General features: G+C 37.0%; 1 protein-coding gene across 4 annotated transcripts in view; it reads left to right on the top strand.

Annotated features, from left to right (window-relative positions):
- The window catches only part of SYNJ1 (synaptojanin 1), a 62,786-nt gene that overhangs the window by 6,967 nt on the left and 37,509 nt on the right, over nucleotides 1-18,310 (top strand). For 3 of the 4 annotated variants that reach the window (XM_080612159.1, XM_080612157.1, XM_080612158.1), the window contains exons 3-10: nucleotides 6,219-6,305; nucleotides 6,709-6,976; nucleotides 9,275-9,500; nucleotides 10,870-10,953; nucleotides 11,530-11,591; nucleotides 12,225-12,321; nucleotides 13,546-13,715; nucleotides 15,764-15,845. In XM_080612159.1, the coding sequence (XP_080468285.1) occupies nucleotides 6,219-6,305; nucleotides 6,709-6,976; nucleotides 9,275-9,500; nucleotides 10,870-10,953; nucleotides 11,530-11,591; nucleotides 12,225-12,321; nucleotides 13,546-13,715; nucleotides 15,764-15,845 (1,076 nt within the window). Of the gene's footprint in view, nucleotides 1-6,218; nucleotides 6,306-6,708; nucleotides 6,977-9,274; nucleotides 9,501-10,869; nucleotides 10,954-11,529; nucleotides 11,592-12,224; nucleotides 12,322-13,545; nucleotides 13,716-15,763; nucleotides 15,846-18,310 lie in introns of those variants that run through there. The other variant, XM_080612160.1, reaches the window with a different exon arrangement.

Here is an 18,310-nt window from a genome sequence, read left to right as displayed (position 1 = left end):
TGTCATTTTGTACAGGCGAAAATTGCAGTAGTTGGCTTTCATGTGAAATAAATGTATTTTAATCAAAACATTTGGTATTAGAAGAAAATCTTTGGAGATTATTTGTGCTATAAAGTTTTATTTTCAGTGGAGAACATGTGATTGAGTCGGCCCAAATCAGATGGAAAGGAGTGCTTGTAGGCTGTTACATAGGTCAGCTTTGTTTTCACACTTTTATTTCTCAGTTTGGATTTTTCCCCCTTGTCAGTGGTGTTAGTTGAAACGACACATTTTGTGAAGTAAATTTGCATAGTATTGAAGAATAGAGTTAAAGCAACCAAGCCTTTTATTTGCTCATCTATTACAATTATTTATTTATTTTTTTTAACTTGCTGTTCCAAAAAATGATGATTTTGTTTGTTTTCTGGTATATAGTATTTAAATATAATTGCTAACATTTAGACATGCCTGGGGTTTTTTTCATTGCTGGGTAGAGATGATTTGTTATTTGGGGGTTCCTCCTTGTAGTCTTAAGTATACGTGTTGATTATGGTAACATATAAATGTCTTTGTGAAGTGAATAACGGTGAAAAGTGAATGTGAAGTGAAAATGAGTTTCCAAAGGAACTGCACATAATTTCAGGAGTGTGTCTTTGTTCCCAGCTCAGTGTCCCATGTTCTAGCTGGGAATTGTAGCCACTAACTTCTGATGTCTTGTTGTAGCAGCTTGTGATCCCACCAAGAAGAGACCATAACTGTAGAAAGTCTGAATGATAACCCTTAATATGATCTTAACTTTGTAATATGGAATTAAGCAGAATACCTGTTGAACTAAGTTGTCCTGAAGACAAGATTTTCATGGGGGTTCCATTTGCGTAACAGTAAGAGGGCTGACATAATCACTTTAAAATCATTGAATCATTCACCTTTCTTAAATAAGTTAGTGATTGATAAGGGGTGATTATTACAGATGCACACTTGTGATTTAACTTGGAGCAAGAGATGTTAATGTTGAAAGATACTATGACTGACGTATTAATTTTTAATAAATATTGACTTTAAATTATTTTATTCTTTTTCTCTTGACACTGCATATGAAGCCTGGTGGCTTTTTACAAGAATGTATTACAAATGGACCTGAAAACCATATTAAAAGTTTTGTGATTTTTTTTTTTTTTTAATATGTATGCGCTAAATAGCAATCACAAAATGACAGAGTTCTCAGTTGTTGGAGAGGTAGGGAGGGGAGTCAGCAGAACTGCTACATTGACTTCCTGAGAGCAGACTTTGGCCTGTTTAGGAGACTGGTTGACAAGTCCCTTGGGAGGCAGTCCTGAAGGGCAAAGGAGTCCAGAAAATCTGGACATTCTTCAAGGAGGAAATCTTAAAGATGCAGGAGCAGGCTGTCCCCATGTGCAAAAAGGCAAGCTGGCAGGGAAGAAGACTGGACTGGCTGAACAGAGAGCTTTGGCTGGAACTCAGGAAAAAAAGGAGAGTTATGACCTTTAGAAGAAGGGGCAGGCAACTCAGGAGGAGTACAAGGATGTCATGAGTTTATACAAGGAGAAAATTGGAAGAGCCAAAGCCCAATTAGAACTTAATCTGGCTAATGCTGTAAAAGACAATAAAAAATGTTTCTATAAATGCATCAGCAACAAAAGGAGGGTAAAGGAGAACCTTTATTGGATGTGGGAGTAAATATAGTGGCAAAGGATGAGGAAAAGGCTGAGGTACTTAATGTCTTCTTTGCCTTAGTCTTCAATAGTAGGACCACTTGTTCTCCAGGTTCCCAGCCCCCTGAGCAGGAAGACAGGGATGGGAAGCAGAAGGAAGCCCCCATAATTCAAGAAGAAATGGTCAGCAACCAGTTACACCAGTTAGACACACACAAGTCTATGAGGCTGGATGTGATCCACCCAAGGTTACTAAGGGAGCTGGCGGAAGTGCTCACTGAGCCACTTTCCATCATTTATCAGCACTCCTGGCTAACTGGGAAGGGTCCGGTTAACTGGAAGTTAGCAAATATGATGGCCAGGGATGGGAGAACTACAGGCCTGTCAGTCTGACCTCAGTGCTGGGGAATGTTTTGGAGCATATCATCCATAGCATGTACAGGACAACCAGGGGATCAGGCCTAGTCAGCATGGGTTAATGAAAGGCAGGTACCGCTTGACTAACCTTATCTCCTTGTCAGACAAGGTGATCCACTTAGTGGATGAGGGAAAAGGTGTGGATGTTTTCTACCTAGACTTTAGTAAAGCCTTTGACACTGTTTCCTACAGCATTCTTCTGGAGAAACTGGCTGCTCATAGCTTGGACAGGCATACACTTCACTGGGTAAAAAACTGGCTGGATTGATGGGCAGTGGCCAATGGTATGAGGTTCAACAGGGCTCAGTGCTGGGTCCTGCACCTGGGTCGCAACAACCCCATGCAATGCTACAGGCTTTGGTAAGAGTGGCTGGAAAGCTGCTCAGTGGAAAAGGACCTAGGGCTGGTGATTGACAGCTGCTGAACACAAGCCAGCTTGTGTCCAGGCAGCCAAGAAGGCCAACAGTAGCCTGGCCTGTTTCAGAAATAGCGTAGACAGAAGGGCTAGGGCAGTGATTGTCCGCCTGCATTTGGCACTGCTTAGGCTGCACTTTGAATCCTGTGTTCGCTCTTGGCCCCTCATGGCAAGAAAGATGTGGAGGTGCTGGAGCGTGTCCAGAGAAGGACAACGAAGCTGGTGAAGGGTCTGGAGATTAGGTCTTACGAGGAGCTGCTGAGGGAACTGGGATTGTTTAGTCTGAGAGAAAGAGTCTCAGGGAAATCTTATAGTTCTCTACATCTACCTGAAAGGAGGTTGTAGTGAAGTGGGTGTTAGTCTCTTCTCCCAGGTAACAAGTGATAGGACAAGAGGTAACGGGCTCAAGTTATATCAGGGGAGGTTTACATTGGATATTAGAAAAAATGTGTTCACTGAAAGGGTTATCAAACACTGGAACAGGCTGCTCAGGGAAGTGGTTGAGTCACAATCCCTGGAGGTGTTTAAAAGTTATGTAGATGAGGTGCTTAGAGACATATGAAGCTATAGAAGAAATACTGCCTTGTAATGTTTTATGTCCATCTTTATACACAGACATATGTATGCTAGCATTGTCTACTGTTTCGTGCTCCTTTACAGTATAATTTAAAATCTGTTAAGTCCAGTGTTATGGATGAAAGTTGTCATTCCAGTTGTTAATTTCTGTCTTTAGAAGTTGCATGTCTTAATTTGTTCTTCTTAGTGAGTAACATTATTTTATATTTTTTTCAGACAACTTTAATTATGTTTGCTTACTTCCAGCTATTTAAAGATACAGTAAATAGAAAAGTCAATTTCTCAAGGCGAATTAAGGTCCATTAATTTGCGGGACAGGAGTATTTTGTTTTCTGAGTGCATATTTGTATTAGTTGCAATTCTTTTCAAGATGTGGAGCTCATAAATCAAAGTCAAAAGGGTTCTCATGGCTGCAGACCAACCTGCCATTTTGGGAAGAGGTGTTCTCATTCATTAACAATGTTGGAGAGGAAATGCTTTCGGAAATGCTCTTGAAGATGCTCTCTCCTTCTGCTGGGATTACCTTAGCCTTCCACAGGAAGTTTAACTTCTAAGTTTTAACTTAGAAAGTTAAAGTGGTTTAACTTCTAAGCTGCAGTTCACCCAGTTGGTAATTTCAGCTGTTCATAGAGGAAACTGAAAGTTGACTTTGCATTCACTGAATGTAAGATACTGTAATGATGGGGTCCCTTCAGTGGCTCTTGTATATCCAGCTGTATCTGATGGCTTTGCATGCTGAATGAAGTGAGAGCATAGGTCTTCAAGAAGCTTACTGCTTGGGTGAAGAAGAGTTAAATATGATACTAATAGGAAGAATTTGGATAGTTCCAAAGCATTTACGTTGTCACTTATACTGTTTGGTACAGAGTGATATGAAAACCTGGAAATTTAATTTTGGTATCTTCAGAAACGGGAAATGCCATGTTCATTGGCAGGCAGTAACAGATTACACTCTGGCTTGTGTGTTTGGTTTTTTTTCTTTTAGCATCCATTGCTCACCAGATCCCATAATTCTTTCATCTTGTGCCTAGACTTGAGTTCTGCAGAGGCAGTAGCTGAAACATGGAGGTAGGTGAGGATAGGCCAGGGCTGGACAGATGAAGTGAACCTTCTGAGGTGTGCACTGTTTGCTGTTTTCCCATGTGAACAAAAGATAGGAAAAGTGCAGGCAGTACAAGATGGAAACACACACTCAACCATGGAAAAGCTTTGCTCAGAGTTCACTGTATATTAGATCTAATGTAACTGAAAAACATGGTATGAAATGCTTTTGGTTGGTGCTTGGATGCTTTGTTAAGAAAATAATAATTCACTAACCACAGTAAGTTTTCAAATTTCCATTTTTTAAAGTTTGTTTTTTCAACCCTTTGCTGCTTATTAGCGGTAGCCTTTTTTGTTGATCTGAATTTGCAAAGTCCATATTACTTCATTTACTTCAGGCATTTACTTATTAAGGGATTTACTTATAATGGGCGTTCTGTGCAATGGAAAAAGAGAATAAATCCATAGAAGACAGAAAAAAACATTCTTCTGAAATGTCATTAAATGCTAGCAGGCACCTTTAAGAAAAATCCTGCAAAAGGTTTGAAACTAAGCCTCAATCTTTCATTAATAATTTTAAATGAAAGAAGGCTGTAACAGTTCTCTGGTTACCAAAAGTTGAGTTTATAGGAGTAGGTTGACATCATTAAATGCTTGCTGGAAGAATGGATTCCAGGTTTTGAAGCTTAGAAGTTGCTTTTTCCAGCCTGATGGTGATCTGGTTAAGAAAAACATGGTTTGGTGATGCTAACAAAATCAGTGTCTGTAAACAATATGCTTAGATTGGCTGTGGATCTCAACACTTATTATGGGGACTTTGGAAATAATCATGCTGCTATAATTCTCTTACCTTTAGAATCTGGTTTAAGGGAATACAGTGTATCAGTGCAAATAGTTAAGCTTTTAAAATGCATTTATAACATTGAATGAGCTTAGGTTTCGGGCTGAGGTTAGCTAGTTGTTTTTTCTATATTGGAGCTTCTTATCCACTTTAATAATGGAGCTGGTGGACAGTTGAACAGAAGGGATAGGCTTGTGCACAGGCAGAGCTATGCTAAGCTGAGGGAATACTCATTAAAAAAATTCACAGCAGCAGTTCTAAAGAAAATACAGCCAATGTGAAAGAGAGCACAATACAATACCAGGGCAATAGGTGTTTTGATTTATGCTTTTCTTTATGTGAAATTCTGATTTTTTTATTGTCAAAGTGAAAATTAATTATTGGGTAATTTCTGAGGAGGGAGAAGGTGCTGATCCTTGGTGATTCAGAAATCTTGATCCCTGTGGATCCAGTGGCACAGCTGGAATTGTTGGTCTTTGCACTTAAATTGCAGGCTCAGTCATGAGCAAAAATCTCAGGACAGGTGTGATCTGCAGCGTCTCCATCACCTGGCTCTACAGTCAAGTTTGTGGGTCTGTTTTTTTGAGTGCTGATTAAAATCCCAAAGTGTATGTTAACTCCCAGGTGAATAATGGTAGATATACTTCAGTTTCTTCTAAAATACTACTTTCCCCCCCCCAAAAAAAAAAAAGTCTATTAAAATTGTGTTTTCCTAATCTAAGACATGGCTTTTAAATACCATTATCTTGTGGACCTACGAAAGATTTTATTTGCTTGGAATATATTTAGCACTAGTTAAAATGTGCTTGTGATAATCCTGTTTACTTTATCTGGAAATAATACTGCCACATCACAGTTTTATTCTTAGAGATTTATTTTTTCATGGGGAAAAAAAAAAAAAAAAGCATTTTGCAATGTTCTAATTTTAACTAATTAAGGGAGAGCATACCCACGAAACTCATTTGCCTGTGTTTTAAATGCTTTTTTATATTAAGAGATGATGATGTTAAAAATGCCAGTGTTCTCCTTTAATATCACTTGGAGTTTTTGCAAGTCCTATTTTTGTTGCCTAAAAACACAGCATGATCATAATTTGTCATAAAATCGAATACTCATTTTCCATTATAAAATGACATATGCTCATACATTTTGATTTCTTTCCAGAAGTTTCACATAAATGCTACTTTTGTAATTTCAGATTTTCAGTTTAGAGTGTACTTATTCTCCCTATCATAGTGTATGGTCTTCTGTAAGATCTTAAATTTTCTCTCCGTAGCTTCTGCAGAAAAAGACACAATCAAGAATACCTATTCCAAAGTAATGGATGCATATGGGCTTTTGGGTGTATTAAGATTAAATCTTGGTGAGTAAAATACGTAAAGCCTTATTTTTTCATTTGGGAAAGAGAATTGTGCTGCTCCTGTAAAACTGCACAGCACAGGATGCTCACAACAGGAACTGGGCTCTTTGTTGCTTTTTATTTTCTGTCTTCATCAAGTAACTTGCAAGTTTGGAGCACTCCCAGATATGAGGGAGTGGACAAAAATAACTTCCGTTTTCACAATCCCTGTTGTTTGCAGCACAGTTTCTCCTGTTTGCATTTTCTTCTGTAGAACTTGAAAATGAATTCTTGATGTTGGTTCTTTTTGTACTTTTTTTAGGCAAACTAGGGGCCAGGATGTGTACATTTAAGCATATGAATGCATTGAATATGTCACTCTCCGCTAAGATTCATTCTGTTATATGTGCCTTTTCTTGTTTTACAGGAGACACGTTGTTACATTATCTGGTTCTAGTAACAGGATGCATGTCTGTGGGAAAGATTCAAGACTCGGAAGTTTTTCGAGTTACTTCCACTGAGTTTGTATCGTTACGAATTGATTCAACAGACGAGGATCGTATTTCAGAAGTGCGCAAAGTTTTAAACTCGGGCAACTTTTATTTTGCATGGTCTGCAACTGGGGTCAGTTTAGATCTTAGTCTCAATGCTCACCGCAGCATGCAGGAGCACACCACTGACAATAGGTTCTTCTGGTGAGTTCAAAGTGCATTTTATCAGACACTGTGTAGAATAATGCATGCCTGTGCAGACTAATCTGTGGCAAGTTTTTAGTGGTGTCCTTATCAGCTCCTAAATGTACACCTTTGTCATGAAAATGTTGATGAGATAGAATAGCACAATTTTATCTCTAAGGACATAAGTATATTATTAATGATATAACATTTCCATGGCTACTTGGAGTTTCTTAATTGGAAGACACTGTTTTTCACTGCTTATGATATTATACTTTGATATGAACAGTTGTCATGATGTTGTGTTTCAGCTTTGGTGTCTTAATTCTTCAGTAAGTATGTCAATTTTTTTTAAATCAGTAAGGTAATAGAGCTTTAAAGAAAATTTTCATCCTTTGAACATTCTGGATTCTAAAAAGGTGTGGTGTTTATATATAGTTTTCAAGTATGTTTCCAACATACGAAAGGGCTTTTAAGGTGTTATTGTACAGATAATTGTCGTAATGCTGTTTTTGTTTAAACAGAGTGGGTAGGCTATGCTACAGTGCACATTGCTTGGCTGCTGAATTCAGGACCTATTTACTGGTATTTTTTAATAAAGTATAGGTTTTCACACAGAGAATTCTTGGTAAAAGGAATTCTGCTGTTTCTGCCAATAAGCATTTTAAATAATGCCAGTAATACACACTGTCGTGGAAGAAATTCTGCTCCCGTATTTTCAGATGTGGTTAGAAATGGTGTATGTGTCCATGAACCTTGAAAAGGTCCTGAAGGTTTGGCAGTGTGCTGTTAGAACAGGTGAAAAGCTATGTCTCTCTTCCTCTCCTGTCCAATATATAGGATGCCAAACCAGCTCTGCCATGTGTGCCAGTGCTACTGTACACTTTGCCATTATTAGGATCAGATTGCTCTATAAGACAAAATATGTGTATTAAGACAGAAAACAAGCTCTCATCTTCAGAAACACATCTACTTTGATGTAGGTTTACAGGAGTTACAGGAGCCTAGCTGTAACTAGCTGTCTGTCTCTGCATCTGGAAAAAGACTGGGCTCTCCATTGATAAGTCAATGTTTGAAGGCTTGAGAAGTGATGGTGCCTGTTGGCTCTGTCCAAATAAGCTTGTCTGATTTTGGCCCCTGTCATAAGACTTCTGAAGTTACCTGACTCTTTTTTTTCAGTAAGAATCAGTCCTCGGAGGAGGTAGATTGAATGTCACAGATTCCAAGAATAGGAATGTAAACATTAAAGTCAATAACAGAAAGTATTCTGCTTATGCACTTGTAAGCTTTCTTGGGCTTTTCCTATTCAAAAGTTCCAGTCTCAGATTGCTTTCTCAGTGTCCTGTTGTAATACTTTCTGTAGAGTGAATGCATACTTGGTTCACAGGATTTGAATCTTCATTAATAATTGAACTGAGGTGTTTTATAAGTTTATTTTGGTTTTTTTTATTGGAAGTTAGAATGAAAGGGCTAAAATTAAAGTGAATAGCTTCAACCTTTCAATCAAGTATGTTGTTTTCTGGGCAGTTTCCAAAGAAGATCAAAAGCCAAGCCCCACTAGAGTGGGACTCTGTCTCTCACAAACCCCAAACTTTAGTCTTAGATACTTACTACAGTGTTGATTGGTACTCCTTAATGCACAGGCATATGCAAGTTGTGGATCTTTCTTTCATTTGCGTTGCAGTTGGTATTAGAGAACAGTATATGTAATATATAATGTACCAACACTTAACCCTGAAATTTGTATTTACAGAAATTTGAAAATCAGTTGGCTGTCAGTGTATTCCGGGAAGCTTGTCTGAGCAAATAATGCCTTATGGTGACTTGTAGTAGAAATGATCAGTGTATGTTGACAAAACTTTTTTTCTAGCTTTATTTTGTGACTATGTGAAATTGAATGGTACTTTACCCATCACAAAAATGTAACCCTGTAAATGGAATTCTGGCTTGCTTTTTGCCAGAGTCTGTAATCTTTGGCTTCTCAAAATGAGGCCGAGTGGAGAAATACAAACAAGTTTGGAGTGTTGTTTTTTGCTGGGTGAAGAGCAGAGGCTATAAGGGCTATTTTTTTAAGGGCCATTATTTTATTTTAATTAAAATTCATGGCTTCACCCCATATTCTTATTGTGCAAACATTTCAGCTGTTCTCTTGTAAACTTTGCTGTTTCAGGTATGCTTAAATAAGAGTTATAAAACTATAACGTGCATATTTTTGTTACTTCTAGTAGTGGGTGTAAAATATAAGAACTTAGTAGCTGGCTTAACAATTTGAGCTGTATTTTATTTCCTTTCAGTTAGGTTTTTTTTTTTTCCTGATAGGAACCAGTCACTGCATTTACATCTGAAGCACTATGGTGTGAACTGTGATGACTGGTTGTTACGTCTCATGTGTGGAGGAGTGGAGATAAGGACAATTTATGCGGCTCACAAGCAGGCAAAGGCTTGTCTCATTTCACGACTGAGCTGTGAGCGGGCTGGCACTAGATTTAACGTTCGGGGAACAAACGATGATGGACACGTTGCTAACTTTGTTGAAACAGAGCAGGTATGTTACACTACAGTGCACATTGCTTGGCTGATGAACTCAAGATAAGCATGTCTGTGGATAGTTTTGTTGCCCTAAATCAACAGATCACAAGTCAAGTCTGTGATTGACAGATATTTGAATAGTTCCTTTGCTGCTAAATAAAGAGTCTAAGTAGGTTACATAATTTGATGATCTTGATTTTCAGTGTAGCTTAGGGTAAGGGCATGCACGGATCTGAGTTTCAATAGCTTAAGAAGCTGTTATCCATCAGCTGAACTGTTGGCAGGTGGCTGTATTTCCTTTCAGCCTTCTAGGCTGTAGGTGAGCATGTACTTCTTTGGGCCTGAGCTAGTAATAAAGTAAAAATCCTTAGAAACAAGCAAAAGAGATTTTTGGCAAATGCATAGTACCCTGTGGTTCAGGAAAAATAAAAGCATTCCTAGGGTTACTTAACACAGCTCCTGCGAAAGGTAGTTCTTAAAGCCTGTAATTCTGCTGCATTTGATTGAATATCTTTGCCCTTATTATTAAAAAATTCAAGAAGCTATTAAATCATGCTTTGCTGGCCTTTCTTTGCTTACTTCTTATGATAATCTAGTTGTGAAGATGTTCCTGCAACTCCGTGCATGTGAGTAGGTAGTAGGTATCTTTGGTTGACTCACTGACACTTTGCTAAGTTTTGGTGACTTCAGTAGGATTTTATGCAGGAAAGGCTCTGCTTGTACACATCCAGTTTCAGTAGTTAGGACAGAGTGGTGTACAGTTTCTCCATCCAAGTTTTTTTGCTAGGCTAATTTCATTGGATGACTGGCATGTCATTACACTTAAACATACAGCAAACTTTAGTAGACCATTGTATTTTGGATTCTGATGCACAAAATCTGTGCAGGTGCTCTTAGTAGGTGGTATTGTTACTTTCTGTGCACTGAGTGTACATTATAACTGCTCCTACAGGAAGGTCTTAACAAGGTTTTTTAAAACAAGTTACTCTTAGCACTGAATTCATTCAGGCCCCAATAACAAAAGTGTGTTATGTTTTCTTAGATGTTGTGAATCGTGATTTTGCAGGGGTGTGTGAGACTGCCAGAACTTCTTTTATGAATTGTTCAGAGTGTAGAGAGAGAGGAGTCTTGGGAACATGATTAATATTTTAGCTTGTAGTGTGGAATATGTAATCATAGAATCATAGAATAGTTAGGGTTGGAAAGGACCTTAAGATCATCTAGTTCCAACCCCCCTGCCATGGGCAGGGACACCCCACACTAAACCATGTCACCCAAATGTATTTTATTTACCCTATGTTTAGCTAAGGCTAATAAACCTAAACCCTTACACTCTGTAATACCTATTAACACTAATGTTTGGGTGGTTTTTTTTTCCTCAACAGGTGATATTTTTGGATGACTCTGTGTCATCTTTCATACAGATTCGAGGATCCGTTCCATTATTTTGGGAGCAGCCAGGTCTGCAGGTAAGCAGGAGATAAATTCAGTCATACAGATAATTCTTATTAATGTCTTTTTAAACATCTTACATTTAGGCTCTTCTGCACGGTTACCTGTGAGGATGTGGTCATCCTTCGGGAGCAAGTTGGTGTTATTGTTTAATTCACCATGCTGGCTGCTCTTAAGTGTCTGAATGCTGTTTTGCATAAGATTTGAATGACCACTGTTTTTTAGATGTTTGCTCTTTGAAATTCTGAGTTTTTCTGTTTTAATTTAAATTGCTATTTTAAAATAGGTTATCTAAGGGCATCCAACAAGACTGTCTTCTTCTGAATTGCTGTTGAGGCTATGTCTTCTCAGAAAGGCAATATGGATCAAGTTTTTCTAATATAATTTCATTCCAGTTTTTAGAAAAAAGAAGAGGATTTTAAGAAAAGCATAAAAAAAAGAGTGCACACCATAGCATGAAGAATAAATTTTGGAGATTTCATTTAGAAAGTGAAATGAATTTTTAGGCCATATTTAGCATCAAAATAGGTCTTTGAAGAACAATTCATCAAATGCATAAAGACAAATAATTAAATGCAATCTTCATGTCGTAGGTGGGATCCCATCGTGTCAGAATGTCAAGGGGTTTTGAGGCGAATGCACCAGCTTTTGACAGGTGAAAGAATGTCTTAGATTTTTGTTAATGCACTACAAACCTCTGATAAGTGATGCATCAGAGGGATGGGATATGTTATTCCAAATGGGAGGGTCTGTCTATACAAATGTGTGATTCAGCAAAGCAGCGAAGTGCTTGGGCAATTTTTTCAAACTTCTACAGGACTGTTTGTGCCTTTGAGTGCTTTGTTGAAAACTTTGAAGGAAATTTAAAATAGTGAAATACTTTGTTAAATTAAAAAAAAAAAAAAAAACAAAAAACAAACAAAACCAACCAAAATCAAACCAAAATTGTAGCATGCTTGCATTGAATAATCTGTATTTGTCAGCCACTGTATAAAAGTAAAATCTATATTTTGATTTTATTCCTGCCATGACACTTCGGCTTCATAGCCTTATGGTTCTAACTAAATGTATGTTGTTAAATTGGTGCTATTTATCCTAATTGAATAGCAGTCAGCAGTTATAGTGCTATTACTGAGTTTTATTGATTTGTTTGGACATGACATAACAAAGGGCTTGCAGCAGTACGAGAGTACCCAGTACATTTTTGTAACATCTCAGCTGGTGTTGCAGGTGCTTCTGTTAATTTTGTGCATGCCAGATGAGTGTGGAATTTTTCTTCTGTTAACAGGCATTTCCAAACTCTTAAAAATTTATATGGCAAGCAAATTATTGTAAATTTACTTGGGGCAAAAGAAGGGGAGCACATGCTCAGCAAAGCTTTTCAGGTGAGTATGACAATTCTCTCACTGTGCTCTCACTTGGAATTTGCCTGTTTGTGATGAAGCTTTTATATAGCCTTAAAAAAATGAAGCAGATATGCTGTGCTCTGCCACTTGTGATTAAAATTGTATTATCATAAAAACAGTGCTTAAGATACAGAAAGTGTTTGATTATGTTCGGATTAGTTACTTTACTGAATAATTCTAGCAGCAACAAAGACAGTGTTGAGGGATTTTAAGTTATTTTCATATTTCATGCTTAATAGTGGTTTATTTTAAAAATAAATCCTTTTTGCACTATAAAATTGGTGAATAAATAAATGATACTCTGTGGTATTTAATACTGTGATTTTTATTTTAAAAATCTTTCCTTTGTAATTCCTCCTGGATATATTCCTTAATATTTAAAAAAAATAAAATTAATTTAATCAATTTAAACATAAAAGCTGGTTCATGATTAAACAGGAATGTTTATTCAGAAGATGTTAACTGTAAGTGGCCATTTTCACGAATTCCCACTAGTTAGGTTAAAAATAACTGTCACATTGAGCTGACAATTTGAGAAGTTCTATCTGAAGCCAGGGAACACTAGCCATCTGTTATTTCCCTTTCCATTTTTCCCTCTCCCTTTGTATTATAATGGTTGAATGTCTTATGCGATTCACTTGTATCTTCCCTGTATCCAGCAATCCTGGTAGGAGACATTAGTGCTCCCAGATGCGTATCAGTGCAGATCATAGCTTTGCCAACAAAGATTGTGTGAGCACTTCAGGATTTTCTCAAGTCACCCTTCACAACAACCTAAATAATCAGACTTTTTTTTTAAGTAGTAGTTTATAGGGAGTTTACTCAGTCCCTGTTGCTGACAGGTGTGTCTGAATTGGTAACTGTTCATGAAAAGGATTTCCACTGAAACAACTCATTGCAAATCAAAGCATTTTAACAGTAGAAGAGCCTGTAGACTGTCTTGGTGACCTCTAGTATAGTGAGGAAAAAATTGACTTTGTGACAAGAAAGAGAAAGACACAGGGAAATATTCATCAGTTCTGAGTGATTTGTTGAACAATAGAGATAAAAATGATTTCATTTTACCTTAAAGAAAGCATGTAATAAAGAAGATAGCTAAGAAAACAGCTTTAAAAATATTTGTAGCCTCTTACTTAGCTTATACTGCTATATGTTCAGATATTGGTATATTTATATAATTTTCCTCTCTTTTTACAATGTCAGAGCCATTTGAAAGCGTCTGAGCATTCAGCTGATATCAAAATGGTGAACTTCGACTATCATCAAATGGTTAAAGGTGGAAAGGCAGAAAAACTGCACAGTGTGCTTAAACCTCAAGTCCAGAAATTCTTAGAGTGTGGATTTTTTTATTTTGATGGAAAGGAAGTTAAAAGGTTTGTGTGTGTGACTTCTGTAAATTTCTTCAAATTAAATGATGTTTCTGAGATGTTTTTCACCCATTGGCAAGAAGATAAGAGAAAAAAATGTTACTTGTTGTTGTATTTTTATTGTATCCAAGATGGTGCTTATCGACTGAAATATGAGTCACTTAAAATTTTGTGTCATTCTGAATATGCTCTAAAAATTTTAATGGAAAATATCTCTGAGACATTGAGGGGGGCATGACTTAATTTCAGGCCATTGACCTGGTAATTGAAAATGGGCACTCATCCTTTTTCTTGAGTGCACCCGTATGGGCTTTACGAATGCATGGTTTTCCATGTTCCTGTATAATGTTATTCGTATTTTCCTCAGTGATGAAGCATACTGTTTTCTGTTTATTGTAAATGCTGATGTTCAGTGCAGTCTGTGTGTGCACGTAGGTCCCCCATTTGAGAGATTAAGTTCCCCACAAAGTATGAATGGGATCCATGTTTTCTGCCCTGTTCCGTATTTCCTGCTCCTGCTGTACTTGTTCTTCTGTCCCCATTTCCACACCCCTCTTCCTAGAGCAAAGGCTGTACTTATCTCAGCAACAGCAGGGAAGCAGGGTTAGAAATAGACAACATTCCTGCTTTTCTTCCTTCCACACCTTTCCTCCTTTTAATTAATACCGGAGCAAACTGTGGGGCGAGGTTCTCCATGGGAAAGAGAATTGTTGAATGAGGGGATTGTGCTATGAGCAGTGGGGTTTCATCATTTCTAGTGCATTAGGAGAAGAGGGTTCCAGTGCCACTCTGTGCTCTAACCTGGCTGTGGGATTAAATCACCCTGGGGCAGGTTATACTAGTCCTGAGTAAAATTAGATTTGGTGAGAAGGTGCTTAGGTTCCCCCTCCACCTCAAAACGTCACTGACCATTCTCCAAAAAGCTTTAAAAGTAGTGTGATATTTTGTGTTGGGGGAACACCATGGGTCTTGATGGAGATGCAGACAATATTGTCACCCATCAAAGAGACTGACAACAGAATGAAAGCAAAATAGGCTGTGGCTTGTGATGGCTTGAAGTATTGTGTCTTTTATTAGATACAGTGACAAATTTTATAAGTTCATGGACCATCTACTTTTGAGGATGTCAGGGATTTTTTTCTAACACAGGTAGCAAGTTGCTTCACATTTCATATCACATACAAAGATAGTAATGAAAAAATAATCTTGGAGAAAGTTCTTCAAAACTTTTTACAATTTATAGTTAGATCTACAAGTAAGTGTGATGAAGCCTTTCTGACTTAACTGGGCAAAGTGTGTAGTGGGAATGATAAAAGTAAGGAATGAGTGTCTGTCACTGGAAGAGCCATCAGAATTTTGTACTCATTGCTTGGCAAGAACGTGGATGTTGCTTGGTGTGATCCTTCTGAGAGCTTCATAGCACAAATTAATGGGCTTCTCAAAGAAAGGGGAGCAGATCAGCATGTGTGAGGACCTCAAGCATCTGCTAAGCTAAGGGAAAGGGGCTTATTTTTTATTTTTATTTAGGGAGGAAAGAGAAGGTAATGAGGGGTTGAAATTGGCTTTAGTTTTATCACAAAGTCTTGTTACTTTTAGTTCAGTTAAACAAATCCAAAACTGTCCTAACTTTTTAATTTTTTTCCCCTTTTTATTTCTTTTTTGTTTTAACTAAAAGTTACTATTTCCCTGAGATTCCTGGGAAGTGTGTTTGTTAGGATTGTTTGAAAAGAAAACTTAATCCTGTGTAACACTTTAACCAAGCAAGCAGGGAGAATTGAGAAAAAGTGAAGAAGAAAGACTCATGTTATTTGCAAAAAATAAATCAGATTTTTATAGTGAACACTGCTGCAAAATTTACTGTTATTATTGGAAATAATCCTCTATTGCTGATGCATTTATAAACATACTTGCGATGACAGTAACATTGCCCTGACAATACCCTGATTTACTGTTCTGGTTCAGATCTTGATGTCCCTGTCTTTGTTGATGGTATGTGTGTTAAATGAGTTATTTCAGTTGTTTTCTCTCTCTGTCTCTCATTGTTCTTGGCACAGATCTCAAAGCGGTACTGTCAGAACAAACTGCTTGGACTGTCTGGATAGAACAAACAGCGTACAAGCTTTCTTTGGCTTGGAGGTAGGAGAAACAGTTCCAGATACACAAGTCCTCCAGATGATTCTGTGGCAATTAGGCTGTAAAAGTAGTGTTACCTTCCCTGTGAAAGATGAATTGGAATAGGTGGCAGTTTGATTTATAGCATGATGCTTTTCTTGTTCTGGGACAACCAGGTCTTAGTAGTTACAGAAGCAGTAGTTGTGTAGTAGTTGTAATTAAATGTTAAATGATAGTAATGCAGCAGTATGAAAAATCTTAATTCTTTTTTAGGTGTCAGTTTTCTATGTCTGTTAAGGTTCAGGCTTGCCATTTTAGAGGAGGTATTGTAGTCCTTCACAAAAACACTTGCATTCACAGCTACTCTATTAGATTAAGTTCTTTCAGGATATAGGATTACTGTTCTTAGCATCTGCAGTGCTATGTGTTCATATTTTCAGAGCACTGGGCTCTGAATTTTTCGTGGTACGGTACCATGGTTGAGACTTTGGGCACACTCAAATTGAGTAGTTGGAAATTAACTGTGGGATTCAGTTCTCCTGCAGGGTTGTGCATCAGCATATTGGCTTGTTGTTCGAACAAAGATTCTAGCCTGAAGGCTTATACAATAGAGCTTGAACACATGAACCTGATAGGAATTGATGGAGTAAAATAGCATTGATTGGTCTAAAAGAGCAGCTCTGAATTAAAATGCTCTTTTTCTAGCATCTGTAGGAGGAATTTTCTATGAGAACGGCAAAATTCATTAGCTGTAGAACAAACATTTCTGATTCTGGAATATGTAGTGCTTTGCTACTGTGTTTACAAAGTTAACACTGATGCCAGTTCATTGGTGTTTTAGTCAAACAGAATGCTGAACTGTTTACTCTCATGCAAGTACTCCGGAATTTTTTTTCTTAACATTCGACATCAGTACATACTGTAGCGGTTACAGTACAGTTTGAGAGATCTGCTGCTTTTTTCTCCATTGTTTCAACTCTGCATGTGTCATAGGGGGCCACACCTTTTAATTACAAAAATTAAGGAAAATCATTCTTCTTACTTAGTTCACTGTGAAAAGAGTAGCAACATGCTTAGAAAATCTCACAGCATTATATTGTGTTATGTAGTTTGTACTTCTGTCCATCTTCTATTAATTTGCCATGGGAGAAACAAATGATTACCTAAAGTCTTTCCTGGTCCTAAATCTGTTTGCTGGAGTTACAATAGTTTACTGTAGATAGAAATGCAAGCTTGAATCAAGGAATGAAAAACATTGCCTCTTGTATTTTGCTGATAATACAGTAGTTTTGTATGACATAAGAATGAACCTTTATACAGTTTTAATACATATAGTACTAATTAAGCAAACTTAGCTTTGCAGCTCTATTTTTTTCCTTTCTCATCCTTTCTCATCCTTTTAAGAACTGGATTAAGTATTATCTTTTCTTCTTTTTTTTTAGACCAGGTGAGAGCTGAAATTATGATTTCAGCTAATATGTGAGAGCTAGAAGTCTAAAACTAATGAAGAAGAAGAAAACAGTAAATCCTCATGAGCTGCTTAATTTTACAATTATTTAAATTGGATATTTAAATTCTTGCTTTTTTAACATGATCAATACTTAATATAACAAGTACTGAGATCTGGATAACCACTTAAAATTACAGTATCAAGCACCTAATTTCTGAAGCTTCTTGTTTATTTATACTTAATTTTATCTGCAAGTTCCCTTTTGTAACTTCTGTTAATTTCTGACCAACCTTCAGAATTTTGCCTTTGTGTCATTATATGTTCATCATTTTAGACGACTCCTTGCTGTTGGACACCTCAAGGTTTTAAAGATTTTTAAAGCTCTTGAAAATAGCATTTTATTTAGTTTTAATTTTTTGTATTTATTTTTAGTATTATGGTGGTAGCCACAAACACAAGAAACTTGCTTGACTTTTTTTAATTAATCATGATTTCATAAACCAGGATTTCACACAAGGTACAATGTCCCATTGTACATCCATGGGCATAGCGTGACTTTTAAGTAATGTATCTAAATGCAAAATAATCATAGAATCATGCATTTTCTGTGTACTATATGTGTACAATTTAAATGCATTTTATGTAGACTGTGCATTGTGGAAAATTAATTCAAATATATTGACTGGTAAGGATAAAGGATTGCAGTGTGTTATGCATGAAAACAGAGTGAATGAGACGCCATTCCTGTTTCACTGATCACATGCTCTTTTGCTGCTGCAGAGGTAATAGAGGTCAGTGTGTTTGGTATTACGCTTTTTTGGGAAAAAAATTAATTGCTCTAACTCTAAATTGTGTAAGTAGAAAGACTTGGGAACCAAAAATTGATTACCTTGTAACTACTGAATTTTTAAATTAAAATACTTACAAATCAACTACGTAATTCTTTTCCTACATTCGTGCCTATCTTTAAAAGAAAATTAAATGCTGGAGGCTAAAGTTACATGTATGGTGTACCCTTTCAAACATGGCATGCTGTCAG

This window comes from Psittacula echo (assembly GCF_963264785.1).
Source record: "Psittacula echo genome assembly, chromosome: 3".
Lineage (NCBI taxonomy): Eukaryota > Metazoa > Chordata > Aves > Psittaciformes > Psittacidae > Psittacula > Psittacula echo.
Note: the sequence above shows the minus strand (reverse complement) of the source record. Positions and strands in the feature narration are given on the sequence as shown.